At 43.4% G+C, this 17,615-nt stretch overlaps 1 protein-coding gene across 1 annotated transcript in view; it reads left to right on the forward strand.

Moving 5' to 3' along the window:
- Positions 1 to 17,615, forward strand: part of T265_05014 (hypothetical protein) — a gene marked incomplete at both ends in the record, with an annotated part of 64,406 nt that overhangs the window by 39,707 nt on the left and 7,084 nt on the right. The window contains 5 exons of the mRNA XM_009169904.1: positions 2,216 to 2,428; positions 5,997 to 6,196; positions 10,444 to 10,568; positions 14,492 to 14,620; positions 16,868 to 16,986. Coding sequence (XP_009168168.1) covers positions 2,216 to 2,428; positions 5,997 to 6,196; positions 10,444 to 10,568; positions 14,492 to 14,620; positions 16,868 to 16,986 — 786 coding nt within the window. The remainder of the gene's footprint in view (positions 1 to 2,215; positions 2,429 to 5,996; positions 6,197 to 10,443; positions 10,569 to 14,491; positions 14,621 to 16,867; positions 16,987 to 17,615) is intronic.

The following is a 17,615-nucleotide window of genomic DNA, read 5'->3' on the forward strand; positions in this document are numbered from 1 at the left end:
AACCTTATGTTCTACTTGAAAACAAATTGCACGAAATTAGCGAATATACATTCATTTGCAAACTAATTCAGCAAACTTATGAGTAGTAGATTATAAAGATATACATGTATCGCGATATCTCGAATATCGTAGCGACTGAAACATGAGGCTGCCTGGTGCAGGGCATTCAGTTGCCTGAGAAAATCACAAACGAGAGATCCAGCTGGGTTCCAGGTGAGTTTCTCGGAAAAAACAAATTAGTTTGCAAATGAGTGTATATTCGATTCTTCTCCGCTGTTTTGGCGGCTGTTTATTGCCTTAGACTAGGCCGGTGATTCCATTACTCTTTTAGCGCTAGGCGCAATTAATCATCATCCTGATACAAGGCTTTTGCGCGCAATCGAAACCTAGCAGTGTTGTAATGCGTCATCCATAGGCCTGTGGATGTGTCGATCAGACTACGAGTCACTCAGATTAAACGCATGTGGGATTCAGCTACCTGCCTACATGACTAACACCTACGCGCTAGGCTCAAAAATGCAGGCGAGATTACAGTTTCGGTCCCCACAGCTGGCCCGGAAGGTCTGTGTTTCGTGAAAAATCACCAGTACGCGTGCCTCAATGTTCCGAAAACCAGCATTACTTTCAGTGAGCGGATAGAAGCGCGGATTTGTACGCGCGTTCAGATGAGTCCAGGTGATCAGGCAAACGTGCGAGAAGAGCTAGTAATTCCATCGCTCTTTCAATGATTCATCCCCTACCCATAAAGTGAATGCCATGTTTCCTCAACTTCCTCTGAGCAAAAAATGTCAATTTTAGACCATGATTTTCCTAATTCGCCTAATTAGGCAAATCAGTCGTTCCTAATTCAAATAAAAACTTCGTTTATGATGTTTATCGTATGTCAGAATCGCATTTGCTTCTGAATGTTAGATGATTCTCATCAAAGTGATGATCTCATCCGTTACTTAGGGGTTTTACCTCCGTCCTCATGATGTCACCTCTCCGTAGTGTAGTTGACCGCAGGGTGAGTTTAATTTGACATTGTAGTTTCACTGAAGAGAGTGTGGATGATTTGAGAGCCTCTGAACACCGTTTAGCTGTATTTATGAGTTGAGTGCATACTTCGATTCCGTTATTAATGCCAATGCACGTGCGAGTTGCATGCAACTTCGCTAAAATGCGTCGTTTGGTGGAGATACAGTTCGTGCTTGGATCCCACAGCGTGCTTCCGGATCTATTTAGACTGATTAGTGTAATGTTGTGTGATTAGTGCAATTAATGGATTTCTGAATCAACTGGAAAAGGTTTGGAACCGACTGAGAAGTCATCGTTTTTCAGAAGAGCTTGGTGAACAATCGGTAGTTCTCATTTGGGCAACGCTTCGCTTTTTACACAAAAGCTTGGTCTGTTGAAGCCTTTGTGTTAAAAGCGAAACGTTGTCCAAATAAAAACGACCGACTGTTTACCAAGCTCTTCTGAAATAATGGATTTCCCGTTTGTGATGGCTCCAGATGGGTTTGTTGTGCATCCGTGCAAGCCATCTTATTCTTTGTTTCAATAAAAATGCTACACATATGGCAGGTGTTGGTCGATGTCACAAAGGCTGCACAGAAATCGAATTTCTAGGCCACATCCATGCGGAGGTTATTCACTGTCAAATTATGGACAGTTAAAGTGGCTTAGTTGGGATGACATTTACCTATGTGGTTCGGTGAAAAAGGTTAATTTGGGTGAAATGATACACTCCAACATGCGAGCAATAAATCAAGCACTCCTGAATACTTGGTTTATTGAGTAGGATACTGTATACGAGTTCACCTTGTTAATCCGTCGTGACAACTGAGGATGTGTGTCGGATATCCGAAGCATTCAGCGAAGTTTCCGGGATGTCTCCCCATCACACCAGCGGAAATCTTCAGAGCACTCGCATACAGCTCAGTTTCTCTTAATCGAGTGAGCGATGTAATCGCGACGTTCCTTACTTTATACCTTTCCCCAAGCTTGATCCGTATATTTACGAAAACCCAAGACCCGATATTGATGTTTTGCGCGATTGCATACTGACAGTAGTACACCTTCCGATGACTTCAAAATGATTGCTCACCACATTTCATTCGTACCACCATGCTATCTCAAGTTTTCGAGACAGGCATGTGAAAATTTCATTTTTACATCTAAACGGCCAGAACTTTTATTCATCAGATAAAGAATACCTAGTTTAAACTTTTTATAGGTATCACTAGGTACAGATGCACCAAGGTATAAAAGTCCGTCACAAATCAAATCAACACAAAAACGCAGAACCTCCATCTGGCGTCTACCCAAACCCTTTAGTGGAAAAAACTTAACAGTCCAAGACCGCCGAGCACCTCGGTCCTCTCGTGCTCCGCTGGATCAGGCAGAATCTACTGAAGATTCGGCAGTCCATCGAAGATTTACTCTCATGGTAAGTACAAAGTTTTGGAATCTCGTAGCAATTTTCGTGGAGTTGTTCTGGTTTCCCTTCAAGGTCCTGATTTCTTATTCCTATGTTTACTAGAAGAGTTTCGTGCGTTTCGCCAATGTTATCACCGACGAATAGAAGACTGAAGCAAAGTACGTAACGAACAAGTAAACTTACGGCCAATACAGCTCTCGTTCCGTTTGACTGATGATGGGCGTGACTGAGTTGGGAGTCTTGCACTTTACAACATTTTTTAAGAAAACTGTTGAATGAAATTCTTTGACAACTTCCTCTGAAAACTGTTTGTTTCACGTGCTTACCTATCAGTGTTGTACGTTTTCCATAATTTACTCGCCGCAGACTGAGCTATGCTCAGTTTGAGTGTGCACTGGGAACTTGCCAGAAAACGGAGGTTTATTGAGTTGACCAAGATCACTATTGGGGTAGCTGCAACCACTGTACGACATGTACGCCGTTCTTACAGCTCATCAGGATGATAACTTCTGATTTTTTCACCAAAAAACTTCGGTGGACTGCTGACTCCACAGTCAGGCACATCTTTGAACCTTTCATGACAGACAGTCAAATCTAAGGTGAGGGTATAGTGGTAAAACTATGTCTGCGTAAAAACCCATAAATCCCGGCTCCTTGTCCAATTCCCGGCTGGTTGAGTCCATTTTACTCAGACTCAAGTTTGGAAGATGCTTGGACGTTTTTGCCTTGTCAGTGACAATTATTAATGTTACCTACTAATTAAGCTAAATCAGACTAATTTCATTTAAACTTCTCAAACAATTACATCCCTTTAGGAAACTAAACAATGGGACTAGAAGACGAACCTCGCATATGGGCTCATTTCCTATTGGCTCGTCAGTACCAAATTACCAATAAAAGAAAACGTAACTATAATTACCTTACAAAATGGGTTATTCACGTGGTTACAGACTGATCAGTCGATAAAAGGAATCTGCATACTGGCTAACATGCATCTGACATGTCAGCCAATTGCGATTGCCTTTTCAAACCGAACACCAGTTACAAAGCAGGGCAAAGTCGAATTATATCCTACCCACTTTGCATATTTACTTTTTTGCTGCGTCATCTCGGGTCTCAGTTTTTCCATGAACTATGCGTGACCTTAGTCGCACGGGGATCGTCCTCGACATATGCGAACCGGCATCTAAATTTGGCTAATGCTAGTAATTAAGTAGTCCAAGACTTACTGAAAAGAAATATGAAGTTGCTGTTCTCGCATCCGTAAATATCTGCAGCACCCTTTAAATGTGTAAATTCCTCACGTTTTTCGTCCATATATGCAACTCCTGTTGTAATTTTATATCTTTTACGCGCAAGTTAGCCAGTGGTTGTTCTTCTGTTCCACTGTTTTTTTACCTTCAGGCCAACTATGTGCCAGCGTAGGAGCATCAGGAGCTCGAAGCTGTTTCTCACCCATTGTTTGTACCTTGTAGCCCCACTTGTTTCCGACGAGTGTATACCGCCGATATTTTATACATTTTTATTTTTTTTTACAATAATAGTACGGTATACAAACCCAGATATTTGTGTCGCTGTTCCCCTGTCATATTTGCACCTTAGTAAAAATATACTCACACCAGTTCATAAAAGTAAGACCAGTCTACTGCGTGACAAAAATACAACACAATGGTATGTTAATCTGGATGAAGCTTTCTCATTCACAGTGTTCCCCTCAAAAGATTGGGCCCTCCCTCTTGGAGGGCGTACGGTTTAAGTCGTACTTTTAAAGCATCATCCCTCAAAACTAAAGTCGACACTGAATGAGCCAAAAAACACTATTTGAAGGTTCCTACATTAGTTTAACAGAAATAGACAGGTCTGGCGCCTTTTTCGTAGGCTGCCAGGTCAAATGAGTTTGGTGGCCCTTGAATTTGGTGTTTGTTAAGCAAGGCAAAACGTACATGGTCAAGCCACATTATAAGTGCAAACAACCTTTAAGGTATATATATGCTTGCTCGGTTGGCTGTGATTTTTGCAATAACCTGCTGCTCTCCCCCTCTTTTTGCTGGGTGCTATAAGCCCTCGCAACTTGCTCACTTGTTGGGTGCAAAAACTGGTTAGGAGGTGCCGCTGAAACCTATCTTTATTTCAAAGTTCTTATTTGTTAGAAATAGAAAGTCATGACTCGATACCTTTGTCCGCTAGGAGTGCGCTTGGAGTGCACCGTAATCCTCAGAAAACTAGAATTCCCGAAAACAGCCTTGAGTACTGCTGATTGAGACAGTCTGCTTGGGTAAAAAAGTACTTCTGATATGGCACAGTTCGTGTTTTCGAACATGGAACATGTATGTGAAGTGTGGGATTTCGTCATCTTGATCACACCTTGACACTCTTCTGTACACGAGGAAGCGACATACTTTGTCAGGCCCGTGGATTCCTGTCAACAATAGATGAACTGTGTGAGCTACAATCTAGAACGCGTTTTGATCCAATGCCATTGATGGTATCACTGGCCCTTTTGCAGCGGATACCAAAGTAGCCTTTTTATATTGATGTGGTATACTTAGAAAATCCATTTCAACCTTTCTGATTAAGCCGCTTTCTTCTTGGAAGAATCTGTCTCTCTCTTGTAACGCAATCGAATACAGGCCGGAGTTTTCTTGTGCGCTGCTTCATAGCAGACTCCGGAGGGCACCTTGTTAAGTGACAGCACTGCACTTGAAATTTAACCGCCCTGGGTATCCTGCTACTGCCAGTCAATCGTGATTGACGAGTAGATTGCGGTGCTCATCATCCGCACAATACTCTCAGCTGCGAAACCTTCACGAGTAGAGTAAAACTTCCTACGCCAAAATGTTGCATCTTATTGCGTATGTGCTCAAACCAAAAACCGTCTTTGCAGCCCACCAAATTAAATTCTTCACTGAAGCAACCATGGGACGAGATGGACCAAGTGGTTGAAACACGAATTTACTGACCGGAAGGTTCGTGATTCGAACCCGACCTCGACCTCCTGACTTCCTCTGTCCAGGCTTGGGCAACCTGGCAGTATCCCAGCCCTCGTGCTTCCTTCGCGTGGCATGGCAGCTAGGCATCGAAAGAGTGCTACAGCTGCTGAAGCAACCATGCGTCTGGTTGAAAAGTCTTGTGGACTAATTTACCAGCATTGCTGAGACCCTGAGATGTCTAAATGGGGGCTTATAAGTTCGGACGGATATTCTCAATTCGATTGCCCGATTGCTTTAGTCCATCAGGGGCACGTCATAACTTTCGAAAATTCAATTTCATTGTCCGAATACTGAGTTCCGTAGATTGCACCAAGCAGATGGAATATGTAGCAACCGAAAATGTAATATTTTGGGCTGCTGACTGTTAATTATGCGCACATTTTTTATCGTCTTACAAAATCGTAACATTGGTATTACATACTGAAGGGTTCTAGGTGTGCTCTACATGCAGATGTGGTTGAGGATTGTCTACATCTTGTTTTGTCTGGATAATTCATTTGTTTATGCCCAACTGAATGTAATCCTACCGTTGTTCGTTTGGAAGATGGCACATGCGGTTTCACTTTTTCTACCTCTTTTGGAGTCAGTTTCAGCGGTTCGGAAAGAAAGTACATGCCATTTTTTCAAAGGCTGATGCAAAACCGCACAGTGCAGAGGATTATGTGGAGCTGAATGAAGACGCAGACTTGAAATACCTGGAAGCTGAGTGGGGCTCACACCGCGAAGACTCCGGTGCTTACAACAACTTTGGTTTTGAAGGGGAAGAGGACGAACAATTGGACGAAACGTTAGTTTGTCCTCTATACACTTATACCCGTTGCTACTGACGTCATTCTTGTTGTTTCCGACACATCGCAGAAGAGCAAGCGGGATAGTGGGAACAGACAAAACTTTTACCTCATATGCTTTGACTTCGAGGGATTATTTACATTTTTTTAAGTCTGATCAAGCGAATGTGTCTTTAGGACTGATGTAAAGACTGCTAACATCTGATACTCCGGCTGTCACACGCCACAAGCTTTTAAGTTGAGGATGTTTTCTCAGCTAATTCACTCATTTTCATTGCCTTATTGGCACACTGGCAAAAATGTTATTGTCCTTCTTAACAGAAACTTACATTAGCTTCGCATTTCCGAACATTCGATTGCGCAAGAACTGGACGGTGTACCTCGTCTAGCTCAAGCTGGCTTGGACCGAAATCTATTCGGCAGCTTCAAGTTTTAGCTCCCCTAGGCCAACAGAAAAGTTAGGTTTGAACTTTGTAAGACCAAGACAGACTGATAAGTTGGTAAAATGTCTGCAGATGGGGAGGAATTTTTCAAGTTTTTTACTGGATTTTTATGACAAGTTGATTGGGAGACTAATATAACACATTTGGTGAAAATATTGTATTTATTCACCTATAATCTAAGTGGATTAACTGAGTTACATCAGCAATCAAGTTAATCTGTCCAACCCCTCATTCACTCGACTTGCCTTGATATCCACTGTATCGCATTAGTTTACATCACCGAAGAAATATAGATGCCTAGGAAGTTCACTTCTTGAATTTGTCAGTGCCGCTGCACGGACAGTTTTCAGGACCGATGAATAGCGTCTGTATTCACAACAGTGGGACGTACGTGCGATCTTTCGAAAAAGACGAGTCGAAACATGGGCGGCATCTGGTTGACGAGGTGCTGTACACGAGCAGTTTTTGTTTATCGAGGGAATGTGTTGTGGACGGTAATTGTGGGTGAGGCAAGAAAAGGAAGAGACCAGTTATTCATTGTCACTCGTGCATGAGGGACAAGAGAACTGATAAGCAACCTTGTTTGAAACATGAAATATGTTAGCTTTTTAACCCTCATGCCAGGATGTACGCGAAAAATGGAAACCAGTATTGATGTTCACAATCACGTGAGCATTACTGATGAAGTGCAAGCGGCAGATGAGGTCAAGACTATAACTGACCATGCGTCCTATGGATTACAATACTTTGCATCAATCTATTCGCAGAATCTCTTCATCCGGAACAGGCAGCCTAAAAGTTTACCCGAGGTCCAAAATCAGTCACCTGACACTCCCTGCTTCGTCTTCCCCCATGCTGTTTGATTCTCCTACGCTTTATCATCGCATAACAAAAACTAGTTACGATAGAATAGTGGTAAGCACAAATCCTCTGATGCATCAGTTTTGACGTATTGGTCGGTCGAAACACGTAGCATCCCAAATTAATCCAGCCATGAGATGATTAACTTTTCTTCTCAACGTAATATGTGCCTAGCCGATTAAACTTACGTAATTGTTAGCTACAGTCGGTTTGTTAGTCACTCCGAATGTAGACGTAGTAATTAGGCTTATTGATTATCAGGTATGATTCATCTGCAACAATCTCTTACAGAAAGGTAAAACATTTGTGGTAGCAAGAGGTATGGGTGATCAGGATAATTCTATTTGTGTTAGCCATTGCTATTTAAGGGTGTGTAAGCTGAGATAGGCATTATTTACAAAAATATCCACGGGAAATAGGAAGTGTGGCTTGATAATTTTTTGATGACGTTGTAACCTTTACATAGTTTTTCATAAACGGCCTCCTCGCCTGGACTAAACCGCCTTCACTCCACCTCTGAGGGATAAGCATACATTATTTCTCATGACGCGATCATCTGAGGACATGGAATGTTTCGCTGCATTATCCATTATTTATTTGAGACTTCTTCCGAGAAACCTTAAAAATGCAGATAGCGTCAGTCACTATCATCAGCTCACATGCATTGTACACTTAGAGCAGCAGGCCACCATTTGTGGGTAACGTTGAGTTGTCAGACTCATTGAGTAGTATCAGAAGTGTGCTCTGAAAATGGTATGTAGTTCTTTATAATGCTTGTGACAATCCTGTTTTCGTAGAGCTGAACAGAAACGCCCTGCCATCAACTCCTGGTCTATGAGAAAATAGGTCCTTATCAAAGTGTAATAAACCCAAGACCGACAGCGTTTACGTTACCCATTTAAAGAGGTTAGGATTTTGGCCACCGGTCTACTATTAAGGTTTTCGCAAAGAGGAAGGACCGTTTTTTTAGAATGAAGGTGTCCACTCTGGGGAAACTAATTTCAACTAGTCACTATATTTTGAACATAACTGATTTGGGGAGCCCACACCTCGTTTTCATCGTAGAGTCCCTTGTTAAACATAACTTACTCTTGAGATCACCTATTCCATTTCCTATGCTCATCAGACTTCCCAAGAAAAATTTTAAAAAAATCACTTTTAACGGCGTACTTGCAGAGGCGATCGCTAACTTTCTTTTGTGGTTCATGTACATTATTGGTGATCTTTTAGCACAACCGGTAGAAATGCGTGCGAGTTAGGACTCATCTTCGGGATTCTGCGGGGATTGTACCGCAACTAGACGATGATCCGAGTAGCAAAATAAGACCGTTGATCCATGAATAAAATGGTAGAGTTTAAAATAGGCTACCTAGTTGTAAGATATTTTATAGGACACTGATACGGCACGCTTGTTTTCTACTCTTTTGTAATGCAATACAACCTATGAGAGTCAGTTCGGAATGTGAAAAGATTAGCGGGTGCGTTGGCTTGGATTTACAGGTCTCGACGACAGTCAGCGGATGATTATCACCGGGGCTAGAAATGTTATATCAAGTTCCTGCAAGCCTTCGAGAGCTGCACATTTAATGACTAATTGAAGCGTCCTGTTGAAGCTAGCAAACAGTCATACGCTGGATCTTCCAACTCATCTTGTAAATAACTGTTTGGTGACCTGGCGAATCGGTGAACTGGAGGTTTGCTGCATTGAAGGCTGACAAATTGAAGATTCTCTGAAGTGATTTGTCATCAAGCTGCATGAAACCAGTAGAGCATTGAGAACTTGCACTTCTGGATAGTATTCACTGATCTGATCTATACTTATCCGCCTAGGAAATGAAATTATCAAGGTAGCCCACCACAGCCACGATGTGTGTCGGTTGCGAAGTCAGGCGGAACACAGACCTGTTCGGTCAGATACGCATAAATCATATGTCCCATTTATCGGAATCAGCATAACTTTTGACTGATTTTCATTTAACATGGTGAAAAGTTAGTGCGTGGCTTCCAGTCAGTTTGCTTGATTGGTTTTGATGATAAGGATTCGATGAAGTCCTATTACACTCACCAGCTCATAAGGTTGTTGAATACGCTTCGACAGCCCACCGCCGGTCTCATCATACTCAGGTTTCATCAGGAGGACATCGTGCCTGAGTTTCCGTCGACCTTGCGTTCCACCTCAACACCAAATTTCACGTAAGTGGTGTTGAAGAAGCACTCAACTGAATCTCTCGTTTGTGTTATTCATCAGCCGAATGTGCTGCACAAGTGCCGCCTTATGTTTCAGTTGACCCGATACATACTACATTTGCATTACATAATACACAAAATAAGGTTGAAAACACTTCAAAAGTCCAAACTAGTAATTCGTACAATTTGGTCTCCAAGTAGGACATAAAGCTGATGGAAACTCGTGGACTGTACCTACATGGTGATTCACAACAACGGTCAGACCGGTCTTGAACCGTTGGCGAGTTTTCAGGAAGCTTATGACTAATGTGTTACATCACAAAAATATACTGGGTCATTTCACGTATCGCGCCGACCGTAAAATGAGTTGGCCTTTGTGCACCACGTTCCTTTGATGGTTGTCGTAAACGAAAGGTTCGACTGTGGTTCCAATCGAGTTTCCCGCTAAAACCACATTAGTGTGCAAGTGAGTGTGTATTTTACCTGTATGTTCATTCGTTATGTCTGTGAATTAGTTCAGCGTTTTGCCGATCAGTGTCCTGTCCGCAGGTTATCTCGTCAGATTACGCGAGATGAGGGTCAAAAACATGAGGATAAAAAAGGGACAGCTATTAGCACTGCGTGTGATTCAGAGACAACTAATTGCATGACATGGTGGCACGTTGCGTGTCAACAGGCTTTGAAGTCGAACTAATATTACTGTTGTGATGATCAACCCCGAATATCGGTCTAAAGGACATGAAATTTCATTTCAGTGAAAAAGCCGAGATGGTCGATCTGGATCAACTGTGTGAACTGGGTACGCGGTGCACATGGATTGGACAAGACTACGTTAATTGGATGCTGGCGGAACCGTCACCAAAGCTGCACGCGGGAGCAGGTGAGTGACTTGTTCGTTGGAGGATGATCTTTATTGTCCTTGGATATCAAGCGGCCTGGTATGCGGTTGCCAGATACCCTTCTGAAACTTACGTTGTCTCTATTATAGGTTGCAAATAAGTAGTTTGGCCACACTCCTGAGTAGCAACCGCCCATAGTTGGAATAACAAACTTCATGCCATTTAACTCGGAAACTCCAGCTGTTTACAAGTTAATAAAAACAGCAATGCCACGTGGCAGCAATTTAATACTCTCAAGATGTAAATCAGACAGTTTGAGAAATTTCCTAATCAGATTGTTCACCAGAACCACGCTACCTTCTTTGAAGAGTGCGGGATGTAGGCCATCCGCGCCAGGTGCCTTGTCGCTCTTGAGTTTTCATATCTCACGGTGGGTTCCAGTTGTTGATAATGGGCTGATGTTAATGTTTCATTCAGGCCTACTGGTTTCTTTCAGTTTTTGTGTTGAAGAAGACAAAGTAAACTGTTCTTGAAAGTGCTCAACCCATTGCTCAGGATGACGATTTTGTCACTAAATGGTCGTTACATCTTTCTCGAAAACTGTTTTGCTGACAATAGCCTTCTTTTGACCGGTTGATCGAATCGGCCAAACTTAGACATGGTTGCTGCCTGCAGGGAAAACCTTCTCCATTTCCTAGACCTTCAAAATCCACCAGCGTTCTCGGTCATTGTTCAAGCTCCTGGTGATCACGTGTTAGAGGGATCTGTGTGGGCTGTCGCAGCGGCTCATTGTTGGTAGCAATAAGATATGCTAATCCCGACGATATCCAGCGGTAATTTAGTCGAGTCGGATGGTTTGGACAAACAGTTCAAAAAGCGGAGAGCACAGCTTCCCACACTCGCTTCCCTTTAACCTCCAAGCAACCTTCATCATCCTTGTGACTATGCGTTTACAGTAGGCCAGTCACCTCGATACGCTTGAGGTAGTGAAGCTTGTCGGAGTTGATGAATGGAACTGCTATGCTTTGGTACACGTAATGCTGATGGAAAGCGAAGTGATAGCCAGACTTGCACAATAGCGTGACCAGAAAGATCGACAGCCTTTAGTTGAGAATCTCCATCAGTTACTGATAGCCACAGGGTCCAATTGAGTCCATAATTGTTTTGTAGTTGTGTGCCTTCAAGTAACTCGATGTGAGCGTTTGTGATGGAAGTTCATACTGGAAAAGAACAGACGATGGTCAGCACATATCTGAGGCAGTCACTCCAAATTATCCGTGCGCTGTGCATTGACTGCAAATCTACCACGTAACTGTACTTCTTCCGAAATCAGTCGACCAACTTGAGCATTCATATCACCCGCTAGAGTTACTATATCCGTTCTTTTTGCTGCCGACGCAGTCGTGGCAGATCATAATAAAGCCCGTTCTTCTCAGTCTCAGGACTGCAGTCTGTAAGGATATATGTCGATGCAACAAATTACCACATCGACCTGATTTGATCTTATTGAACCAGACCACCACATAGCGTAAATACGACCGTTTACTGGGATCCGGTCCGGTAAGACGTTTTCAGCCTTGGGGATGAGTGCAACTCTCACATCGTAGATACCACGAGCCATTGTGTCGAGATCACCGGATGCCTGAAGAGTGAAATGTGGAACATCTGAGGTCGTTCTAAGTGAAGTTTTAGCCAGAAATTCCCATTGCCCGATTTGGCATAGAGTACGGGCATTAAAGGCTGCAACATGGATCAGATCTTTTGAGATTGGCAAGTGATTCTTTTGGTTTACATTTGTGGCCGATGGTTTAGACGTGGAACAGTGATGGGCAGATGGGCTGATCGCACAGCGTCATTCGATGGGTGGGGCGGGGGTTTAGGGGAAGGCCGGTGAGCGAAGAGCTGCAATGGTGAATGATAATTCTCTGTTGCACAAGCCGCAGAGGAGAGGTTTGTTTGGGGCATCCCACCTTGAGTTTTTTTACTCAAATGTCTGACTCACAAAGCAGTGGGGGGATGTAGGATTTTGCTCAGGAACCCCGTCCCTTGCCTCTGAATCAAAAGTCCAAACCGCGGGGTAGTGTTTGTTAGGGTTGCCTCCAGGAATACTTCCGGGAGTCGATGATTTAATAGCCTCCGCCACTTGGTGGTAGGGAACGGCCTGCCCCAAGGACGCAGGGAATGAGGCATCACTGCCTCACTCCCTGTTTGTTAGGCCTCCAGGAATACTTCCGGGAGTCGATGATTTAATAGCCTCCGCCACTTGGTGGTAGGGAGGGGCCTGCCCCAAGGACGGACGCAATGAGGCATCACTGCCTCACTCCCAGTGCAGCTGCGCACAGCAGGTACACTTTGAGCGGTACCGTACTCTTTGGTTCTAAAAGTACTTCAACCGTGTTTAATAATGCGCTGACAGTTTTGATCAACCGGTGGACTATCGGAGTGTGCGGTTTTTAGGGCCGATCTTTTCTAACCCGTCCTTCATGGGGGGAAACCAGCATCGCTGCTTCCGTAAACATGGATATGCTGGTCGCCTGGGGGAAACACCCTACTGCCTTCACAATCCTACCGGAGGGGACGATACGACTTAACCTGGGCGGTTTCTGGTTGAACGATATTTGCTCGATTGCAGTCATTTGCAACTCGCAATCATTAGAACTCAGTTACCAAACAGTGGTTCTTTTCGCCCTCACAATAACTGCGATCAAGTTGAACTTGGTCATCATTTTGGCAGCGCGCCAGAACGTAGAAAACTGCGTCGCCAAAATCCGGCAACCTGATGTGCATGCAGCAAGCAAGTGAAGCAACATATCTGCGGTGTATAGTTGAAGCTGAAAAAGCAGGGGATCAGCCGCCGTTTGTAAGTTGGTATCCATGGGGGACTCAGTTAATTCTCAGCTGAATCTCTCGTTTGTAATACTCTCTGCTCCCAATTCGTCACATAAAGCCGATTTACGTTTCAGTTGGAACGATCTCCACGAGTTCGGAGTAATAATTGGAAGGCAAATGAAACTTTTTGACCGCTAAATACCATCTTTACTCAGTTTAAAGCAAATCATGTGGCCCTATCTGACTTCATATTTAGACGCCAGGTTGGATATACACGCATATTAGCACTCGATTGAGTGATATGTTGACGTTAACGGGAGACTTTTGAAACTGCTCCTAATCAGCAAACCGTATATCAAACACAACCCACCATCTGCCCCATTTTAGTTGAGATGAGTACGCCACGAACTTTCGCGAACGCACTTGGATGTCTTGTGTGCTATTCCCCACCGAACTTGACCACTTCATATTTAATTGAAGCCAAAAATTAAGATTCACATTCATTATCTTTTGATACGATAGGGCTGATGGACACTTTTCAACAGTATACCGTCACAGTCATCTTAATGATATATGAAAAAAACTGCCAGTTTGCATGGGATAACATTTCGAACCAGCGGGCATTTTATCCAATACTATTAGATATACAGTGAGACTCGTATGCAACTGAAGCGAGCTTGATATCTGGGGAAAATCCCAGGTTGCATCTGCTCTGTGTCAGAAGCAGATTTAACTGCTTTTTGTCCGTCGCTTTAGCATGGAGGGGCAGCTGTACCACGGAGCACTAGGAAGGACCATCAATGTATACTTGATCCAGACCCTTAGTTGAATAAAATCTCTCACCAGAAGCACTCAATCTATCGTCTGGTTACGACATTCCCCTTATGATCTATAGTAAGAATTCGTGTCTACCTCCAAGAAGGTTTCTGGATATCTTTGAACCCCTATCTGAATCGCCTGTCTTGCGCACGGTAGTGGATCTCAGCTGGGTCTGAAAAGTAATTAGCCTACCAAACAACGGTGGGGAATTTATTACCTATTTTGGTGGATCATTCGTTGCACGCAAAATGCTATGGTATCTGCATTTCTCTAGCATATTAATGAGCACCCCGTTGTTTCACGCCTTTCGCCGCAGATACTGTGGACCGCATGATAACGCCTCGGGTTCCTTGGCACGATATCGGATGTGTTTTGTCCGGACGCATTGCTGCCGACTTCTCGCGTCATTTTATCCAGCGATGGAATGCTATTCGGGTACTGAGAGGTTCCTTATCACTTGCTTTTTTTTGACATGCATCTGTCAACATTTGATCATTGCATTATTCTCCAACTCTCTAAATTCTGAACATACACTCCAAACTAATTTCACGAATCCCGGCTTCTTCCAAGAAACTAGTTTCAAACTATACTTAGTTTTCTTTGGTTTAGTAAATCCGCCCGTCAAAGGGTCAGATCCTTGACATCTTTCTCAGTTAGTCAGCCATGAACTTGGTTGGGAAACCTCCCGACACATCGAAATGTATCAATGAAGGTCACATTCTTAAACCTATTCTTGTAGTCGCACACCCGTTCTTATCGGAAAAACGAACCTACGTTTGTTGAGAAAAGAACATTCTACAGCATGTAGAATGTGCACACTCTCCGGATCCTCAAGAAGACGCTAATGATATGATGCACAATGCAGGGTAATGTGGTATGGTATGACACACCGTGATATGCTACAATATGTGTGTAATGTGCAGACTTTAGTTTCACGTATACTACCGATATTTTCTGTTTCCGTTGTTTACACTTCAAATGCCTATTGTGTTTTAGCCGTCAAGCTCTCGAGTAGTACCTCATTCTAATATCCACAATCACTGCCACACTCCTAGTGCAGCTGCGCACAGCAGGTACACTTTGAGCGGTACCGTACTCTTTGGTTCTAAAAGTACTTCAACCGTGTTTAATAATGCGCTGACAGTTTTGATCAACCGGTGGACTATCGGAGTGTGCGGTTTTTAGGGCCGATCTTTTCTAACCCGTCCTTCATGGGGGGAAACCAGCATCGCTGCTTCCGTAAACATGGATATGCTGGTCGCCTGGGGGAAACACCCTACTGCCTTCACAATCCTACCGGAGGGGACGATACGACTTAACCTGGGCGGTTTCTGGTTGAACGATATTTGCTCGATTGCAGTCATTTGCAACTCGCAATCATTAGAACTCAGTTACCAAACAGTGGTTCTTTTCGCCCTCACAATAACTGCGATCAAGTTGAACTTGGTCATCATTTTGGCAGCGCGCCAGAACGTAGAAAACTGCGTCGCCAAAATCCGGCAACCTGATGTGCATGCAGCAAGCAAGTGAAGCAACATATCTGCGGTGTATAGTTGAAGCTGAAAAAGCAGGGGATCAGCCGCCGTTTGTAAGTTGGTATCCATGGGGGACTCAGTTAATTCTCAGCTGAATCTCTCGTTTGTAATACTCTCTGCTCCCAATTCGTCACATAAAGCCGATTTACGTTTCAGTTGGAACGATCTCCACGAGTTCGGAGTAATAATTGGAAGGCAAATGAAACTTTTTGACCGCTAAATACCATCTTTACTCAGTTTAAAGCAAATCATGTGGCCCTATCTGACTTCATATTTAGACGCCAGGTTGGATATACACGCATATTAGCACTCGATTGAGTGATATGTTGACGTTAACGGGAGACTTTTGAAACTGCTCCTAATCAGCAAACCGTATATCAAACACAACCCACCATCTGCCCCATTTTAGTTGAGATGAGTACGCCACGAACTTTCGCGAACGCACTTGGATGTCTTGTGTGCTATTCCCCACCGAACTTGACCACTTCATATTTAATTGAAGCCAAAAATTAAGATTCACATTCATTATCTTTTGATACGATAGGGCTGATGGACACTTTTCAACAGTATACCGTCACAGTCATCTTAATGATATATGAAAAAAACTGCCAGTTTGCATGGGATAACATTTCGAACCAGCGGGCATTTTATCCAATACTATTAGATATACAGTGAGACTCGTATGCAACTGAAGCGAGCTTGATATCTGGGGAAAATCCCAGGTTGCATCTGCTCTGTGTCAGAAGCAGATTTAACTGCTTTTTGTCCGTCGCTTTAGCATGGAGGGGCAGTTGTACCACGGAGCACTAGGAAGGACCATCAATGTATACTTGATCCAGACCCTTAGTTGAATAAAATCTCTCACCAGAAGCACTCAATCTATCGTCTGGTTACGACATTCCCCTTATGATCTATAGTAAGAATTCGTGTCTACCTCCAAGAAGGTTTCTGGATATCTTTGAACCCCTATCTGAATCGCCTGTCTTGCGCACGGTAGTGGATCTCAGCTGGGTCTGAAAAGTAATTAGCCTACCAAACAACGGTGGGGAATTTATTACCTATTTTGGTGGATCATTCGTTGCACGCAAAATGCTATGGTATCTGCATTTCTCTAGCATATTAATGAGCACCCCGTTGTTTCACGCCTTTCGCCGCAGATACTGTGGACCGCATGATAACGCCTCGGGTTCCTTGGCACGATATCGGATGTGTTTTGTCCGGACGCATTGCTGCCGACTTCTCGCGTCATTTTATCCAGCGATGGAATGCTATTCGGGTACTGAGAGGTTCCTTATCACTTGCTTTTTTTTGACATGCATCTGTCAACATTTGATCATTGCATTATTCTCCAACTCTCTAAATTTTGAACATACACTCCAAACTAATTTCACGAATCCCGGCTTCTTCCAAGAAACTAGTTTCAAACTATACTTAGTTTTCTTTGGTTTAGTAAATCCGCCCGTCAAAGGGTCAGATCCTTGACATCTTTCTCAGTTAGTCAGCCATGAACTTGGTTGTGAAACCTCCCGACACATCGAAATGTATCAATGAAGGTCACATTCTTAAACCTATTCTTGTAGTCGCACACCCGTTCTTATCGGAAAAACGAACCTACGTTTGTTGAGAAAAGAACATTCTACAGCATGTAGAATGTGCACACTCTCCGGATCCTCAAGAAGACGCTAATGATATGATGCACAATGCAGGGTAATGTGGTATGGTATGACACACCGTGATATGCTACAATATGTGTGTAATGTGCAGACTTTGGTTTCATATATACTACCGATATTTTCTGTTTCCGTTGTTTACACTTCAAATGCCTATTGTGTTTTAGCCGTCAAGCTCTCGAGTAGTACCTCATTCTAATATCCACAACGTCAAGGACGTTGTGGTCATTATATA

The sequence above is a fragment of the Opisthorchis viverrini genome (genome assembly GCF_000715545.1).
Source record: "Opisthorchis viverrini unplaced genomic scaffold opera_v5_88, whole genome shotgun sequence".
In the NCBI taxonomy this organism is placed as follows: domain Eukaryota; kingdom Metazoa; phylum Platyhelminthes; class Trematoda; order Opisthorchiida; family Opisthorchiidae; genus Opisthorchis; species Opisthorchis viverrini.